Source organism: Ranitomeya variabilis, chromosome 2, assembly GCF_051348905.1.
Source record: "Ranitomeya variabilis isolate aRanVar5 chromosome 2, aRanVar5.hap1, whole genome shotgun sequence".
NCBI classification, from domain to species: domain Eukaryota; kingdom Metazoa; phylum Chordata; class Amphibia; order Anura; family Dendrobatidae; genus Ranitomeya; species Ranitomeya variabilis.
In genome coordinates, this window is record NC_135233.1 from 410,417,284 (window position 1) to 410,434,607 (window position 17,324).

General features: G+C 43.6%; 1 protein-coding gene across 3 annotated transcripts in view; it reads right to left on the minus strand.

Annotated features, from left to right (window-relative positions):
* The window catches only part of SYTL4 (synaptotagmin like 4), a 262,603-nt gene that overhangs the window by 136,386 nt on the left and 108,893 nt on the right, over positions 1-17,324 (minus strand). For all 3 annotated transcript variants that reach the window (XM_077286536.1, XM_077286534.1, XM_077286535.1), the window contains exons 3-4: positions 8,636-8,851; positions 8,107-8,222 (exon numbers count right to left, since the gene is read on the minus strand). In XM_077286536.1, coding sequence (XP_077142651.1) covers positions 8,107-8,222; positions 8,636-8,851 — 332 coding nt within the window. The remainder of the gene's footprint in view (positions 1-8,106; positions 8,223-8,635; positions 8,852-17,324) is intronic.

Here is a 17,324-nt window from a genome sequence, read left to right on the forward strand (position 1 = left end):
TCCAAAAAGACATACTGATAGGGAATTTAGATTGTTAGCCCCATCGGGGACAGCAATGATAATGTATACAAACTGTAAAGCGCTGCGGAATATGTTAGCACTATATAAAGATTATTATTATTACTGGGGGACTGTGACGGCCATCAGTTTCAGAAACCATCTGTATCTACCAGGCGGAAAGGCAGCATTTCCATGGCCAACAGATTGGAGATGGTGGGAGTTCAACCTCTTTGCTTTGTCATGTGTAGGAGGAAACAATCTTTTACGTGACCACAACTGCAGGACCGAGGGCTGGCTGCAATGCTGAGAGAGGGCAGAGTATGGTGAACCAGACAAACTGCTGGACTGTGAGAGAGGTGCAGGTGGACATGTTACAGTGGTTTGAGAAAGTTGTGGTGTGCTCATTCTCCGAGATCGGTTAAAAACAGCAAGCATGTCCGCTTCCGTTACAGCTGCTGGTGGGCTCTTGGACAGCGTGACTGGAGCGGGTAAAGAACCCGAGGTTCTGCAGTCAAAGACCTGCATCTTGAGCTCTGCTGGTCCGCATTTTTGTGCAGTGGGATTCCCAGAGTAATGCATGTTGATTGCACATGTGAATGTTCATACATGTAGTAGTCAAATTGTTGCACTTTTTACCTCTACTCAGTTTTTTTTTTTTTTTTTTTTAAGTTGGCAGATCACGTGAGTTGTCTCATCCTTTGCAGTGTCAAAAAAGGCAGAGGCTAGGCCAGAGGTGTCAAACTGCATTCCTCGAGGGCCGCCAACAGGTCATGTTTTCAGGATTTCCTTAGCATTCCACAAGGTGCTGGAATCATTCTGTGCAGGTGATTAAATTATCACCTGTGCAATACAAGGAAATCCTGAAAACGACCTGTTGGCGGCCCTCGAGGAATGCAGTTTGACACCTCTGGGCTATGCAACCCTTGCCAAGACTGCGCGCTACAGACCCGTGGACGCTGCTGGTCACAGCCACTGTTGTGGCTGAGGATGCATTGCATTGCTCAATGCGGTTACATCACTGCATGTCTGAGATGTAACATGTAGTGGAAAATATGTATTGGTATGGATGCATGACCAGCAGTAATTAACATCTGCCTTAGGCAGCAGCTCTTCACAAAGGACATAACCTAAGTTATCTTGAGAAAAGACTGTTTTCCTGCTCTCAGACCCCAGGGGGCCTTCCTGGGAAACACAGAAGTCAAAACATTTCACACCTTCTGATGCCTTGAAGAGAGACTCCAAATAGGACCTAATTGCACCCTGATAATTTAAATTACTATGAGAAAGAAAGGTCATAGAAAAAGCGTGTAGAGGAAAAAATAATGTATTCATTGGTAAAGTGGCCATGATCCAGTCACAGACCAGCAATTAGAATATTAACATGAGATGCTGGTCTAGAAATCTGATCTCCAGGTTTAATCTATAAATTAGGCCTTTACCCATAGAAAATTGTTCACAGACTGAGGGGCAGCCAAGCTGATGTGATCCATTTCATATTTCTCCCCCCCCAGGGAGCAGAATATCAGACTGCAAAGTTAGATATCTCTAAGTTTCCCCCTTTCATTTTATAGCTGTTTTGCATATTTGTATGTCACTTTTTATTTCCATATTTTATCTTTTTATTGTAAGCACTGTACCTTTTCTATTAAAGCTTAAAACTTTAATAGGTCTGATCCTTCTATGCTCTAAAAGAATCCATAGCCTTAGAGTGTATGACCCTGGTGATTGGCATACAGTAGTAGTATTTCTGGGAGTCATCGCCCTTGTGTTCGGTGAGTGGTGGCAGCGTGTATGAAGCGGGGGTACATAGTCTGTGTTGGGGTGTGATTTATGCTCCCATTGCAGCATAGGACAGAGGTGAATGCTGGACTGAGTGAAAGGAGATAAATTAACCCTTGTAGATGCAACCCCAAGTCACGTGCGGAGAAGTGGGTACGTGACATAACATAATTAGCAAGGCCAAAAAAAGACATTTGTCCATCCAGTTCAGCCTATATTCCATCAGAATAAGGCTGCCATCACAGGAGTGGGACAAATAGAGGAAAAGTATAATAGAAACATATGCACCGCTTCTTCATTTATCACCCACTCCTGGTTTTGGCTTACAAATACTGATGTAAAATACTGACCAAATACTGCTAGTGTGACGGCAGTCTAAATCCCCAGATTTACGTCCTTGTAAAGAACCTAATAACTGTAAGATACAATATTGTTATGCTCCAGGAAGACATCCAGGCCTCTCAAACCCCTCGACTGAGTTCGCCTTCACCACCTCCTCAGGCAAGGAATTCTAGACTCTCACTGCCCTAACACTAAAGAATCCTCTTCTATGTTCGTGGAAAAACCTTCTCTCCTCCAGACACAGAGAATGCCCCCTTGTGACCATCACTTTCCTCCGTATAAACAGATCCTTGGAGAGATATTTGCATTGTCCCCTTATTATATATACTTATACATGGTTATTAGATCACCCCTCAGTCTTTTTTATAGACTAAATAATCCTAATTTTGCTAATCTCTCTGGGTATTGTAGTTCCCCCATCCCCTTTATTAATTTTGTTGCCCTCCTTTGTACTCGCTCTAGTTCCAATATATCGTTCCTGAGCCCAAAACTGTACTCCATTTACGGTATACCCAGGGATTTGTACAGAGGCAGTATAATGCTCTCATCATGTGTATCCAGACCTATTTTAATGCACCCATGATCCTGTTTGCATTGGAAGCCACTGGCTGCTCCAGGTAAGTTTATCATTAACTAGGATCCCCAAGTCCTTCTCAGTGTCAGATTTACCTAGTGGTTTCCTGTTCAGTGTTTAACGGTGATATTGATTCCTTCTTCCCATGTATATAACCTTACATTTATCATTGTTAAATCGCATCTGCCACCTCTCGGCCCAAGTTTCCAACTTATCCAGATCCAGCTGTAGCAGAATGCTATCTTCTCTTGTATTGACTGCTTTACACAGATTTGCATCATCTGTAAATAACGATATTTTACTGTGTAAACCATCTACTAGATCGTTAAGAAATCTGTTGAAGAGAATAGGTCCCAACACCAACCCCTGCGGTACGCCACTGGTCACAGCAACCCAGTAAGAGAATATACCATTTATAACCACCCTCTGCTTTCTATCACTAAGCCAGTTACTTACCCATTTACATACATTTTCCCCCAGACCCAGCATTCTCGTTTTGTGTACCAACCTCTTGTGTGGCACGGTATCAAACGCTTTGGAAAAATCCAGATATACCACGTCCAATGACTCACCTTGGTCCAATCTATAGCTTACCTCTTCATAAAAACTGATTAGATGGGTTTATGAGGAATCGCTCCTGTCAAACCCATGCGGATATATTATTATTATTTATTTATATAGCACCATTAATTCCATGGTGTTGTACATGAGAAAGGGGTTACATACAGGGTTATAAATATCGTTTACAGTAATCAAGTTTACAGTGACAGACTGGTACAGAGGGGAGAAGACCCTGTCCTTGCGGACTTACATTCTATGGGATAGTGGGGAATAGACAGAAGGTCGGAGGTGCAGCAGCTCTGGCGGTGGTGAGGCGGCTGCTCTGGCCATGGCGAGGCGGCAGAATGGTTATTACAGGCTGTAGGCTTTCTTGAAGAGATGGGTTTTCAGGTTCCGTCTGAAGGATCCGAGGGTGGTGGATAGTCGGGCGTGTTGAGGCATGGAATTCCAGAGGATGGGGGATATTCGGGAGGAATCTTGGAGGCGGTTGTGTGAGGACCAAATAAGTGTGGTGGAGAGTAGGAGGTCTTGGGAGGATCGGAGTTTACGTGAGATATAGAGTTAAACAGTTATTCTCATCGAGATAATCCAGAATAACATTCCTCAGAAACCCTTCAAATATTTTACCAACAATAGAGGTTAGACTTTCTGGCCTATAATTTCCAGGTTCATTTTTAGAGCCCTTTTTGAATACTGGTACCACATTTGCTATGCGCCAGTCCTGTGGAACAGACCCAGTCGCTATAGAGTCCCTAAATATAAGAAATAATAGCTTGTCTGTTTCCTTACTTAGTTATCCACGACTTTCTCCTCAGATGACCTACTCAGCTATATGCCTCTATGTTCACGTCAACTAGGATCTAACACCTCCATCATCATCATTTATGTTATCACATTCCTCGCCCTTTGAGTCACCCTCCTTCTCTTGCTGTCCTGACAGCACAGTACAGTCCGGGTGAGCCTCAGATATCTGAGTCTCTTCAGGATCACCTCCCCCCAGGGGTTAACATCTAACGATGAGGGTCAGGATGCTGTTCGGACCCAACTTCATCCTGCCCTGGATCCAAGCTACAAAAAAATTTAGGCATCGGTGCAGATTTCCTCCTCTTGACTCTGTGAAGCTTTTAAGTACACTTCTGATGACCATGGCATAGAATGTGTGAACAGCTCTTCAAACTCACCCATCTGTGGTTCCGTATGGTCAGTTGTACGGTTGGAGAGTTGGGACGAGGGGGGAAGCAAGGGGAATTTGGGTGCCACCTCTGTGGACTGTAGTGGGTGTGATGTTGAGGTGGAGGAGGAGGAGAGGTCACTTGAAGCTGCACGTGCCATCCACTCGAGCACATGCTCTTTCTGTGTATCATCAACAAGGCGTACCGCTGTGCATCTGCCAAAGAAAGGTAGTGGAGTAGCCCGTCCAGTAACAGAAGTTGTCAGATGTCTTTGCATAGGACTTGACATTGTTGGTTCACTAGTGCTTTCACTAACTTTTGCACCTACCCCACGTACACTTTGAACACCAAGCTTAATTCCCCTTCTAATACGGCCTCGCTTTTTCCCCCAGCATTGTTGCTCATATAGTGTGGTAGGAGCACAGTATTTGCAACAAAAAATTAGATTGTAAACTCTGCAACAACTCTGCAAACAGCTGAATTTCAGCGACAGTAAATTCCAAGGTGAAATATGGCATGCTGTATCGTTTTAGTGACAGAAAAAAATAATTGCTTGAGTGTGGATGAGGTCTGTATGACAAAGACGTTATGCTACAAACATGAAAGTCAAATGTACCCTACTGTATGACACTAGGAACAGAAGAATTTTTTGGTGGTCTCTGGATCAGGCCTCTTTAACACACTTGATGCTACAAACTATTTTAATGTCAGGTCCCTTCAGTATGAATTTTAGCAACACAATGTTGGGGTTATGTGCGTGAGATCTGCAGACAGCTTAATTTCAAACCAACAAAATGAAAAAGTGTGATACGGCGGGTTGTCTAACTTTTTGCAACTGAAAAATTATGTATTTTTTTTAATGTGCATTAGGTCTGCAGACAGTTTCATGTCACCACAGCACTAAATGACAAGGTGGGATACAGCAGGCTGGTTCGCATTTAGCTAGTGAAAAAAAATTAATTAGAATGCTATACTCGTGCATGGAGCACAATAGAAGCAGTGCACAACACACATGTAGGACATGTGCCCTTCTGGCTTTGTCTGTGGACCTCCGTAATGGGCAAAAAATAAAGTGCTGGAAGGTCAATTTAACAAACATACTGGACACTGGCTAGCTACACTACCTGACTGATATACAACTGCTTAGCTAACTAGCTGAAATCTTGCTGCCAACAGTGCCAGCGTTAGGAGCAGCCTCTCTGCACTGTTACAGTGTCAAAGTGGTGCTAAAACAAGATGTCCGCTCTTTATATGGAGAGGGACATGTGATTTCAGCAGCCAATGACACAAGCCGTAGTGTCAGGACATTGTGTATGTTTCCTGTGCCCTGACTGGCTAGTCGCAACGCGCACACAAAGTTAGGGAAGAAAAATTACTTTCTGTTCTCAAGAACGTGGCACCTCTGAGTTTTGCAAACCCCCTCCCCTCATCAAAAGCTCATGATACACCACCATTATCGGTGCTAAAGTGCTGAAAATACGTTAGTGGCAACGCAAATATTTTCCCACACTTTTTACTGAATGTTTCCGATTTTTACCGATTTTATAACATTTTGCTTGTGTTTCCAATCACGAATCCAAATGTGCCATATTGATGTTTGGCAATCGTTTTCCGAACAAATTAGCTCATCACTAAACAGCAGAACATTGACCATTTTCAGTTGAGCACTAACAGGGTTTATATTTGATGTGAATATACTTATTATAAGTTATTAAGGGGGTATGCTCAAGTTTAGAAGTTATTAAGACCCCCACATGAATGGAGTGGTAGTTGATCATGGGCACTTCTGCTCTATTCAAAATGGGATATCAGAACCCCAGTTCTCGAGATCTGTGGATATCTCAGTGGTCGGAAAGTTCTCCCCTATTTTCTAGACAGGGTAGAATGCCCCTATAAAAAAGTACTGTATATACCCGAGTATAAGCCGATCCGAGTATAAGCAGAGACCCCTAATGTTGGCACAAAAAAATGGGAAAACTTATTGAGCATAAGCCTAGAGTGGGAAATGCAGCAGCTACTGGTAAATTTCAAAAATAAAAATAGATACCAACAAAAGTAAAAGTAATTGAGACATCAGTAGGTTGTTTTTGAATATCCATATTGAATCAGGAGCCCCATATAATGCTCCATACAGTTCATGATGTTCCCCATAAGATGCTCCATACAAAATACGCCCCATATAATGCTCCATAAGGTTAATAATGGCCCCATAAGATGCTCCATATTAAAATATGCCCCATATAATGCTGCATAAAAGGTTAATGATGGTCCCACAAGATGCTCCATAGAATAATATCCCCCATATACTGCTCCATAAAAGTTGATGGTACCCATAAGATGCTACATAAAAGTTGATGGCCCCCATAAGATGCTCCATAGAATAATATAACCCCATATGCTGCTGCTGCTGCGTTTAAAAAAAAAAATAAAGACATACTCACCTCTCGTCGCTGGGAGCCAGGTGCCAGTGTCCTGAGCAGACAGGGACACCGGCGCTCTATGGCAGCAAGGTACCGGTGTCGCCACTGGCTCAGGACACCAGCAGTTGCGATATTGACCTGTCCCCATTCCAATGCCGCGCGCCGCTGTGTCTTCCGGGTCTCTGCAGTGACTGTTCAGGCAGAGGGCACGCACTGAACATGTCATCGTTCCCTCTGACCTCAACATCATAGCCAGAGGACGCGGAAGACAGTCTGGCGGTGGAACAGGGACAGGTGAATATTGCATGGCTCACCCTCCCCCGTCACACTCACCCCTCCTAGCGCGGTCTCTGCAGGTCCCTGCTTCTCAGATGGTCTCGGCACCGGAAGCTTATTCCTGTGTTCAGCAGTCACATGGTACCGCTCATTAAAGTAATGAATATACGCTCCACGCCTACGGGAGTGGAGTCGTGTCCATATTCATTACTTTAATGTGCGGTACCATGTGACTGCGGAACACAGGAAGAGCTGCCGTCGCCGAGACCATCTGAGAAGCAGGGACGTGCAGAGACCACACCGGGAGGGCGAGTATGATGTGACAGCTGCCACTCCTGCGGCTCCCCCTCTGACCCCCTGGGACAAAGACTCGAGTCTAAGCCGAGAGGGGCACTGTCAGCCTAAAAAAATGGGCTGAAAATCTCGGCTTATACTCGAGTATATACGGTACATTTAGATTACTGTAGTTAAATCTAGGCAATCATGTCCGGATCAGGCAACAGCTCCCAGGCTGTCAGTACACAGAGCCATTCATTACTAGTATTTTATGCTCAAAAGGAAAAGCTATTCCATCTCAGAAAACAATTCCATTTCCATCTCAGAAAACAATTATTACCAGGAATTAGTTGTTTTACAGTCAGTTATTCGCAGTGCAAATTGTGACAAATTAATCAAAAGACGAATAGAGAATACGAAATCTGTCCCAACTATAGACAAATATGGGATTCTCTTTGTAACTGGGAAAAATAACACTTTTATCCACCCTTTCATGGAAACTAAATTGCTTCACATAATGGCAGCCTTTTAGAGTCCGATCATAAATGTGTAGGAAGAAAAAGTTTGGTTCAAAATAAGCAAATGCAAAAAGATCACCAAGATTTGGAAGCCCATAAAAAGGCACAAAGCTCATGATAGACTGATCCCTATGCTTCTTGGAAACATTCCCTTCAGGCCAATGCATTTAGAACAGAAGCAAATCTACCTGGAGCTGGAAGTTTACGGCGTAGCGAGATCCTCACTAAGTCGCTGCCGAGTCTGTTAGCAAAACGATTGACTCTCTGGTCATAAAACCAATCTCCTGTTGATTTCTTCAGCTCCCTGCAAACAATGAAAATATATGAGATATTCATGTTCTAAATCTTCACAATGAAGAAGCTCCGCAGAGCAATGTTAGCTAGAGCTGGGCCCAAGTTAGAAGCAAGCAAAAGAAAAATCCTGCAAATACAGAGTACGGTAAATAGGTTCTAAGGCTGCTTTCACACATCAGTTTTTTGCCGTCAGGCTCAATCCGGCGAAAACTGATGTGTGAAAGCAGCTTTAACAGGGGATACTTTGTGATTAGCTTATTGCTAACAGATCCGTCTGACCAGTAGTGATTGTCCACATCAGAGGACCCCTTTACGAGAGGGACTATCTGTGATCTAGCATCTCTGCAGCTCCATCTCTTATATTTGATTTTACAAGACTGAGTGATAACAGAACTTTATAAACTGAATGAACATGTAACTCACGCCTCCTTGATGCAAACGTTGCACTTCCATCCTCCAGTTGAGGTCTCCATCCGACAATCTTTGCACACTAGGTGGTTGCAACTCCGACAAGTGTTTGTTTTAGGGAGCAGACGTCCCACATTCTGCTGACATCGGGCACAGGTGCGATCGCTGTATCGCTGACTCCCCCTCTTTGCACCTTTTCTCCTTATATCCAGAAGCTCATTTTTTAATCTCCTATGAAGAAAAGACTAAGGAGGTGAAACACTGCAGATGTGAAGGACTCGTGATGGCAATACCAGGTTACATCTGTCGAGAAGTCTTAGATCAAAATATATAGCCCATATCCCAGGTGCAAACACAGAAATCTACCTCCCAGCGAAGACGTGCGCACTGTCCTGTACAGAGATTATTCTGTCCCCATAGCAGTGGCAGGGTTTGCATCTGCAGTATTGGAGTCCCTCGTTCTGGCCACCTCTAACACCCTGCAGTTCTTGCCCTGTTCTATGTATCAGTGTTGTGATGCTGATTCCTATAAACGTACAGTGTAGACTGTGTGACGACATCATTACACTGGTTAGTGCCAAGACGCAGTTCAGAAGGGGTGTATGACAGAGCGATCTGTGAAAACAACAGCTCACACTGGGACTCATATTTTTCAATGAGACAGTGCAGTGTAACTTTTTTCACTGTCCGAATCTGCATGTGAAAAAAATAAAATAAAAATGACAGCATGCACTAGTTTATTCTGTAAATCGGATGAGACACAACCATTTCAGTCTAAAGGTTTGTAAAAAGTAAAATAGAATTGGATGCCGTACAAAGGCACAGTGTAGCATCCAATTTTTACAGATACATTGCAATTCTGTAACATAGAAATCTGGCCATGTAATGGTTAATAGCTGCTGATGTAAAGACTTGGATTGTACAGGGATGGCAAGTGAGAAAAGAAATCCTTCCACTTTTTTGGATTTAAAGCTGAACGATTTTTTACCCACTTATGTGAAACCTAGCCTCAGGAGCACCATTTGCTGGGGGCATTTACTTTTCAGGACTTTGCACTATAGGGTATCAGAGTAATAATAGTGTTTTCAGGGGGACTCATCAGGCACAGTAGAAGGGGCAGGGACACGATGAGGAGCTTATGCTGAGGAGGTCAGGAGGATAATGGACAAGATAAGAACGTGCATCTGTTTGGAAAAACCTTGTATATGGAGTCATAGTTGGAAAAGCCTCATTCTCTTGGCTGAAAGGAGAATAAGAGGACAAGGTGTCTGTAGAAGGGAAGTGCCCCAAAATGCACATCTTTATATAGAGATATGTATAGTGCATGTTTTGTGTGTATGTATGTATGTATGTATGTATGTATGTATGTATGTATGTATGTATGTATGTATGTATGTATGTATGTATGTATGTATATATATATATATATATATATATATATATATATATATATATATATATATATATATATATTTTTTTTTTAATTTATTTATTTTTTTTTAACACATGTAAACACAGTGGGTACGGAGAATATTCGGACCATTTTAAGATTACTGTTTCATTGCAGCCATTTGGTAAATTCAAAAAAGTTCATTTTTTCACAATAATGTACACTCTGCACCCCATCTTGACAAAAAAAGAAATGTAGACATTTTCCTAATTTAATAAAAAAGAAAAACTGAAATATCACATGGTCACAAGGGTCTTCAGACCCTGTGCTCAGACACTCATATTTAACTCACATGCTGTCCATTTCCTTGTGATCCTCCTTGGGATGGTTCTGCTCCTTCAATGGAGGCCAGCTGTGTTTAATTAAACTGATAGGACTTGATTTGGAAAGGCGCACACCTGTCTATATAAGACCTCACAGCTCACAGTGCATGGCAGACCAAATGAGAATCATGAGGTCAAAGGAACTGTCTAATGAGCTCAGAGACAGAATTGTGGCAAGGCACAGATCTGGCCAAGGTTATAACAGAGTTTCTGCAGTACTCAAGGTTCCTAAGAGCACAGCGGCCTCCATAATCCTTAAATGGAATAAGTTTCATACCTCAAGAAGTCTTCCTAGACCTGGCCATCCAGCCAAACTGAGCAATCGTGGGAGAAGAGCCTTGGTGAGAGAGGTAAAGTAGAACCCCAAGATTACTGTGGATGAACTCCAGAGATGCAGTAGGGAGATGGCAGAAAGTTCCACAAAGTCAACTATCACTGCAGCCCTCCACCAATCAGGCCTTTATGGCAGAGTGGCCCAACGGAAGCCTCTCCTCAGTGCAAGACATATGAAAGCCTGCTTATAGTTTGCTAAAAACACATGAAGTACTACAAAACTATGAGAAATAAGATTCTCTGGTCTGATGAGACAAAGTTAGACCTTTTTGGTGATAATTCTAAGCGGTATGTGTGGAGAAAACCAGGGACTACTCATCATCTGCCCAATACAATTCCAAAATTGAAACATGGTGGTGGCAGCATCATGCTATGGGGTGTTTTTCAGCTGCAGGGACAGGACAACTGGTTGTCATTGAAGGAAACATGAATGCAGCCAAGTACAGAGCTATCCTGGATGATAACCTCTTCCAGAGTGCTCTGGACCTCCGAATTGGCCAAAGGTTCATCTTCCAACAAGACAATGATCCTAAGCACACAGCTAAAACAACAAAGGAGTGGCTTCAGAACAACTCTGTGACCATTCTTGACTGGCCGAACCAGAGCCCTGACCTAAACCCAATTGAGCATCTCTGGAGAGACCTGAAATTGGCCGTTCACCAACGTTCACCATCCAACCTGACAGAACTGGGGAGGATCTGCAAGTAAGAATGGCAGAGGATCCCCAAATCCAGGGGTGAAAAACTTGTTGCATCATTCCCAAGAAGACTCATGGCTGTACTAGCTCAAAAGGGTGCTTCTACTCAATACTGAGCAAAGTGTCTGAATACTTACTTATGGGATATTCCAGCTTTTCTTTTTTAATACATTTGCAAAACTTACTACATTTCTGTTTTTTTCAGTCAAGATGGGGTGCAGAGTGTACATTAATGAGAAAAAAAATGAACTTTTTTGAATTTAACAAATGGCTGCAATGAAACCAAGAGTGAAAAATTTAAAGGGGTCTAAATACTTTCCGTACCCACTGTATGTGTGTGTCTGTATATACTACTGGAACAAACCACACATGGACAAGTCAAGAGAACCTGGATCTGATGAAATGCTACTATAACAGCAGACCAAATGAGAGAGGATATATGAAGTGTATGAGGAAACTCTGGATGGATACAAGACCTGCGTAACATCCCTGCCGGCATCACTGCATGGCTTCCCATCTCCCATCTTACTCACCACTCTGGGCCATGCTGTGAGTTCTTTCCTCTGCTGGCTCTTTGCTGTGAAGCTCCTGTCCTTGCTTGCTGCACACTTCCTAGCTGTATGCTTAGGGCGGCAGCCCCGGCACTTTCTGAGTCTTATAGAGACAGTGTGCACACCACTAATATGTCCCCAGCCTATTGCTAAGAGGTATTGGGTACTTAAGGCATCTCCACCCACAGAGAGATGCCTGAGCAACAAACTCTCTCAGTCTGGTTTCAGCTTCTGAGTTGCCCGGTCCTGTCCAGTCTCTGTCACCCTGGGGGGTGTATACCCAGGCCTGAATCCTTGTCCTGAACTTGTTCCCGTGTCTGTCCCTGTCTGAACTCAGACCTATACCTGTTTGTATCCTTGTTTGTTGCCTTCCCTACTCAGCGGTGTGTGTGTTTCCTGGTGTCTACTCCCTCTGCTCTGCTTTCCGCGTCCTGCGGTTCTGCTCTCCGTATCCTGCGACTCTGCTCTTGCCCCGCACGACGTGGCTCTGTCCCTCCAGTCTGTACTGGTTACTACCCATTCCCTTATCCCACTCGTACCTGCCTGTGTTCTTGTGCCTCCTGAAGCAGTTCCTGTCTGAAATGTTTCCTAATAGCTCCTGTCCCTCCAGTCTGAACTGATTCCTATCTGTTCCCTTTTCCTACTGGTACCTGCCTGTGTTCCTGCCCTACCCGTTACAGTCCCGGTTCCTCCAGTCTGTTCCGTGCCCGCCTGCCACAGTGCCAGCCGTGCCCACCTGGCAGAGTGCCAGCCGTGCCCACCTGCCAGTTGAGCCCGCCAGAGTACCTTTCATGCCAGTCTGTACTTGCCAGCACCTGTCTCTAGTGTTACATCCCCCAGTGGGTTCAGCTGCTACAGCCAGACACTGCCCTGGAGTGGTACCTGGTAGCTACCTGCCACACAAGCCTGACCTCACCACTAGAGGCTCCAGTGAACAACAAGGTAGCTGCTAAATCACGCTCCTCCAGGGTAGTCTGGTTTGTGGCACAGTGGGTCCACAATCCTCACTCGCGCCACCCAGTCAGGGCGTGAGCATTGCAACCTGCATGTCCACTGACTGAGAAACAACTAGTCATCAAACGTTTCAATATCATAAAGAGGAAGCTATTATCACAACTTGAGAACAATCAACTTCACTGCAGGTCCACCCCACATGAAGACCTGGAAGAACAACATGTGCAACCCCCTGAAGAGCACTGCAGCTGATCTGAAACAGATCCCAGGAGCAACATCTGAACTCTCTGTCCAGAAAAGCACAATGCTGGGAACAACTAAAATCCTGCGCAGAACCCTCAAACTCCCAGACCTCTGGTAGAGGACCAGAGAATGAGAAAGGACAAAAAAGACCACCCCCATTGGGGGAGAGAAGGAAGTTGTTTATTTTATAATTCCCCCATATTTATTCCACATGAATCAGAACCCCCTCCTCCAGCATGCTGTCTTAAATTGCCTTAAGACAAAGAAAGATCCAGCCATGTGCTGGTAGAACAGGTTTAAACAGGTGACCTCTATACAAATTGTGCTTATGGGTTTATTCTCCTTTTAGATATGATATATACTGTCTTGATTCGCACACAGTTTGTTTACTTATAATTTTTTAAAGTGTTATACCTTTCTGCATCGCTACTACTAGTTAATAAAGATATTATTCTACATAATCCAGTCTGGTCTTCCTGGTGCATCCATAACTTTGGTGGTTGGGTTGTTACAAAGGCTGAGGTAGCAGTCCTGTGGCTGGGTTGTTGCCCTCCTACGTCCCCCTAAACGTCTCTTGGTGTACTGGCCTGTCTCCTGGTAGAACCTATAGCCTCTGGACACTACGCTGACAGACACAGCAAACCTTCTTGCCAGAGCTCGCATTGATGTGCCATCCTGGATTAGCTGCACTACCTGAGCCATTTGTGTGGGTTGGAGAGTCCGTCTCATGCTGCCACAAGTATGAAAGCACAACCAACATTCAAAAGTGACCAAAACATCAGCCAGAAAGCATTGGTACTGAGATGTGGTCTGTGGTCCCCACCTGAAAACCACTCCTTAAGGCTAGTTTCACCCTAGCGTTTGGCAGGGCTGCAGATGAAAGCTTTCTTCCTCCGTGAAGCCCCACCCACTGCCGCGCCTCTTCCTTCAGCTCCGCCAGTGTCTGCATGCGTCCTGCATACCCTATCTTTAACATTGGGTACGCAGGCCATAAGGATGTATGCGGATGCCTCCGCATGCATTGTTTTGAAGCTGTGCTGACCACAACAAAATGCAACATGTTGCGTTTGACACAGACAGGCGCAGTGTCAAGACGACGCATGCAGAGGCATCCGCATACATCCTTATGGCCTGCGTACCCAATGTTAAAGATAGGTACGCAGGACGCATGCCGACATAGGTGGAGCTGAAGGAAAAGGAGCGACAGTGGGCGGAGCTTCACAGAGGAAGAAGTCTTTTGTCCGCAGCCCTGCCAAACACTAGTGTGAAACTAGCCTTAAGGAGGGTGTCTTGAGAATTACCAATAATTTCCACCTGTTGTCTACTCCATTTGCACAACAGCATGTGAAATTGATTGTCAATCAGTGTTGCTTCCTAAGTGGACAGTTTGATTTCATAGAAGTTTGATTTACTTGGGAGTTATATTCTGTTTAAGGCTGTGTGCACACGTTGCAGTTTTTTCGCGTTTTTTTTAGATAAAAGCGTGTAAAAAACGCAGACATATGCATCCTATCATTTAGAATGCATTCTGCCATATTTGCGCACATGATGCGTTTTTTTTCATGGAAAAAAACGCATCTCGGTAAAAAACGCAGCATGTTCATTAATTTTGCGGGTTTTTTTTGCGTTTTTCCCGCTATTTAATGCATTGGCAAGCTCCGGAAAAAAACAAATCAAAAACACGAACAAAAAAAGACAAAACGCATGCGGATTTCTTGCAGAAAATGTCAGATTTTCCTCAGGAATTTTCTGCAAGAAATCCTGAAATGTGCACATACCCCGAGTCTTCCCTTTATTCTTTTGAGCAGTGTATAATTTTATAAATAATATTAATATATATATATATATATATATATATATATATATATATATATATATATATATATATATACACACACATATATATATATATATATACATATATATATATATATATAAACACATATATATACACATATATATACACATATACACACACATACACACATACATATACACACACACACAGTACAGACAGAGTTTGGACACACCTCATTTAAAGATTTTTCTGCTTTTTCATGACTATGAAAAATGTAAATTCACACTGAAGACATCAAAACTATGAATTAACACATGTGGAATTTTATACTTCACAAAAAAGTGTGGAACAACTGAACATATGTCTTATATTCTAGGTTCTTCAAATTAGCCACCTTTTGATTTGATGACTGCTTTGCACACTCTTGGCATTCTCTTGATGAGCTTCAAGAGGTAGTCACCGTAAATGGTTTTCACTTCACAGGTGTGCCCTGTCAAGTTTAATTACTAAGTGGGATTTCTTGCCTTATAAATGGGGTTGGGACCATCAGTTGTGTTGTGCAGAAGTCTGGTGAATACACAGCTGATAATCCTACTGAATGGACTGTTAGAATTTGTATTATGGCAAGAAAAAAGCAGCTAAGTAAAGAAAAACAAGTGGCCATCATTACTTTAAGAAATGATGGTCAGTCAGTCCGAAAAATTGGGCAAACTTTGAAAGCGTCCCCAAGTGCAGTGGCAAAAACAATCAAGTGCTACAAAGAAACTGGCTCACATGAGGACCGCCCCAGGAAAGGAAGACCAAGAGTCACTTCTGCTTCTGAGGATAAGTTTATCCGAGTCACCAGCCTCAGAAATCGCAGGTTACCAGCAGCTCAGATTAGAGACCAGGTCAATGCCACACAGAGTTCTAGCAGCAGACACATCTCTACAACAACAAGCAGAAGAGACTTGTTTGGGCTAAAGAACACAAGGAATGGACATTAGACCAGTGGAAATCTGTGCTTTGGTCTGATGAGTCCAAATTTGAGATCTTTGGTTCCAACCACCGTGTCTTTGTACGAGGCAGAAAAGGTGAACGGATGGACTCTGCATGCCTGGTTCCCACCGTGAAGCATAAAGGAGGAGGTGTGATGGTGTGGGGGTGCTTTGCTGGTGACACTGTTGGGGATTTATTCAAAATTGAAGGCATACTGAACCAGCATGGCTACCACAGCATCTTGCAGCGGCATGCTATTCTATCCGGTTTGCGTTTAGTTGGACCATCATTTATTTTTCAACAGGACAATGACCCCAAACACGCTTCCAGGCTGTGTAAGGGCTATTTGACCCAGAAGGAGAATGATGGGGTGCTACGCCAGATGACCTGGCCTCCACAGTCACCAGACCTGAACCCAATCGAGATGGTTTGGGGAGAGCTGGACCGCATAGTGAAGGCAAAAGGGCCAACAAGTGCTAAGCATCTCTGGAAACTCCTTCAAGATTGTTGGAAGACCATTCCCAGTGACTACCTCTTGAAGCTCATCAAGAGAATGCCTAGAGTGTGCAAAGCAGTCATCAAAGCAAAAGGTGGTTACTTTGAAGAACCTAGAGTATAAGACATAATTTCAGTTGTTTCACACTTTTTTTTGTCAAGTATATAATTCCACATGTGTTAATTCATAGTTTTGATGCCTTCAGTGTGAATGTACAATTTTGATAGTCATGAAAATACAGAAAAATCTTTAAATGAGGTGTGTCCAAACTTTTGGTCTACACTGATTATATATATATTATATACACACACACACACACATATACACATACACACACACACTAGATGATGGCCCGATTCTAACGCATCGGGTATTCTAGTATATGCATGTCCACGTAGTATATTGCCCAGCCACGTACCATATTGCCCAGTCACGTAGTACATTGCCCCGTCACGTAGTATAATGCTCCATGCAGTTATGGCCCCATAGATGTCCCATATAATGCTCCATGCAGTTATGGCCTCATATAATGCTCCATATAATGCTCCATCCAGTTATGGCCCCATAGATGCCCCATATAATGCTCTATGCAGTTCTTTATGGCCACATAGACGCTCCATACAGCATTGTGCCACATGTAATGCTGCTGCTGCAATAAAAAAATAAAAAAAATCACACTCACCTCTTGTCGCTGCTCCTCAGCGTCCCGTCTCTCCGCACTGACTGTTCAGGCAGAGGGCGGCGCGCACACTAATACGTCATCGCGCCCTCTGACCTGCACAGTCACTGCAAGAGGACGGGAAGACGGAGCTGCACCTGGAACGCGGACAGGTGAATATTAAATACTCACCTGCTCCTGACGCTGTCCCTGCCTGTCCCAT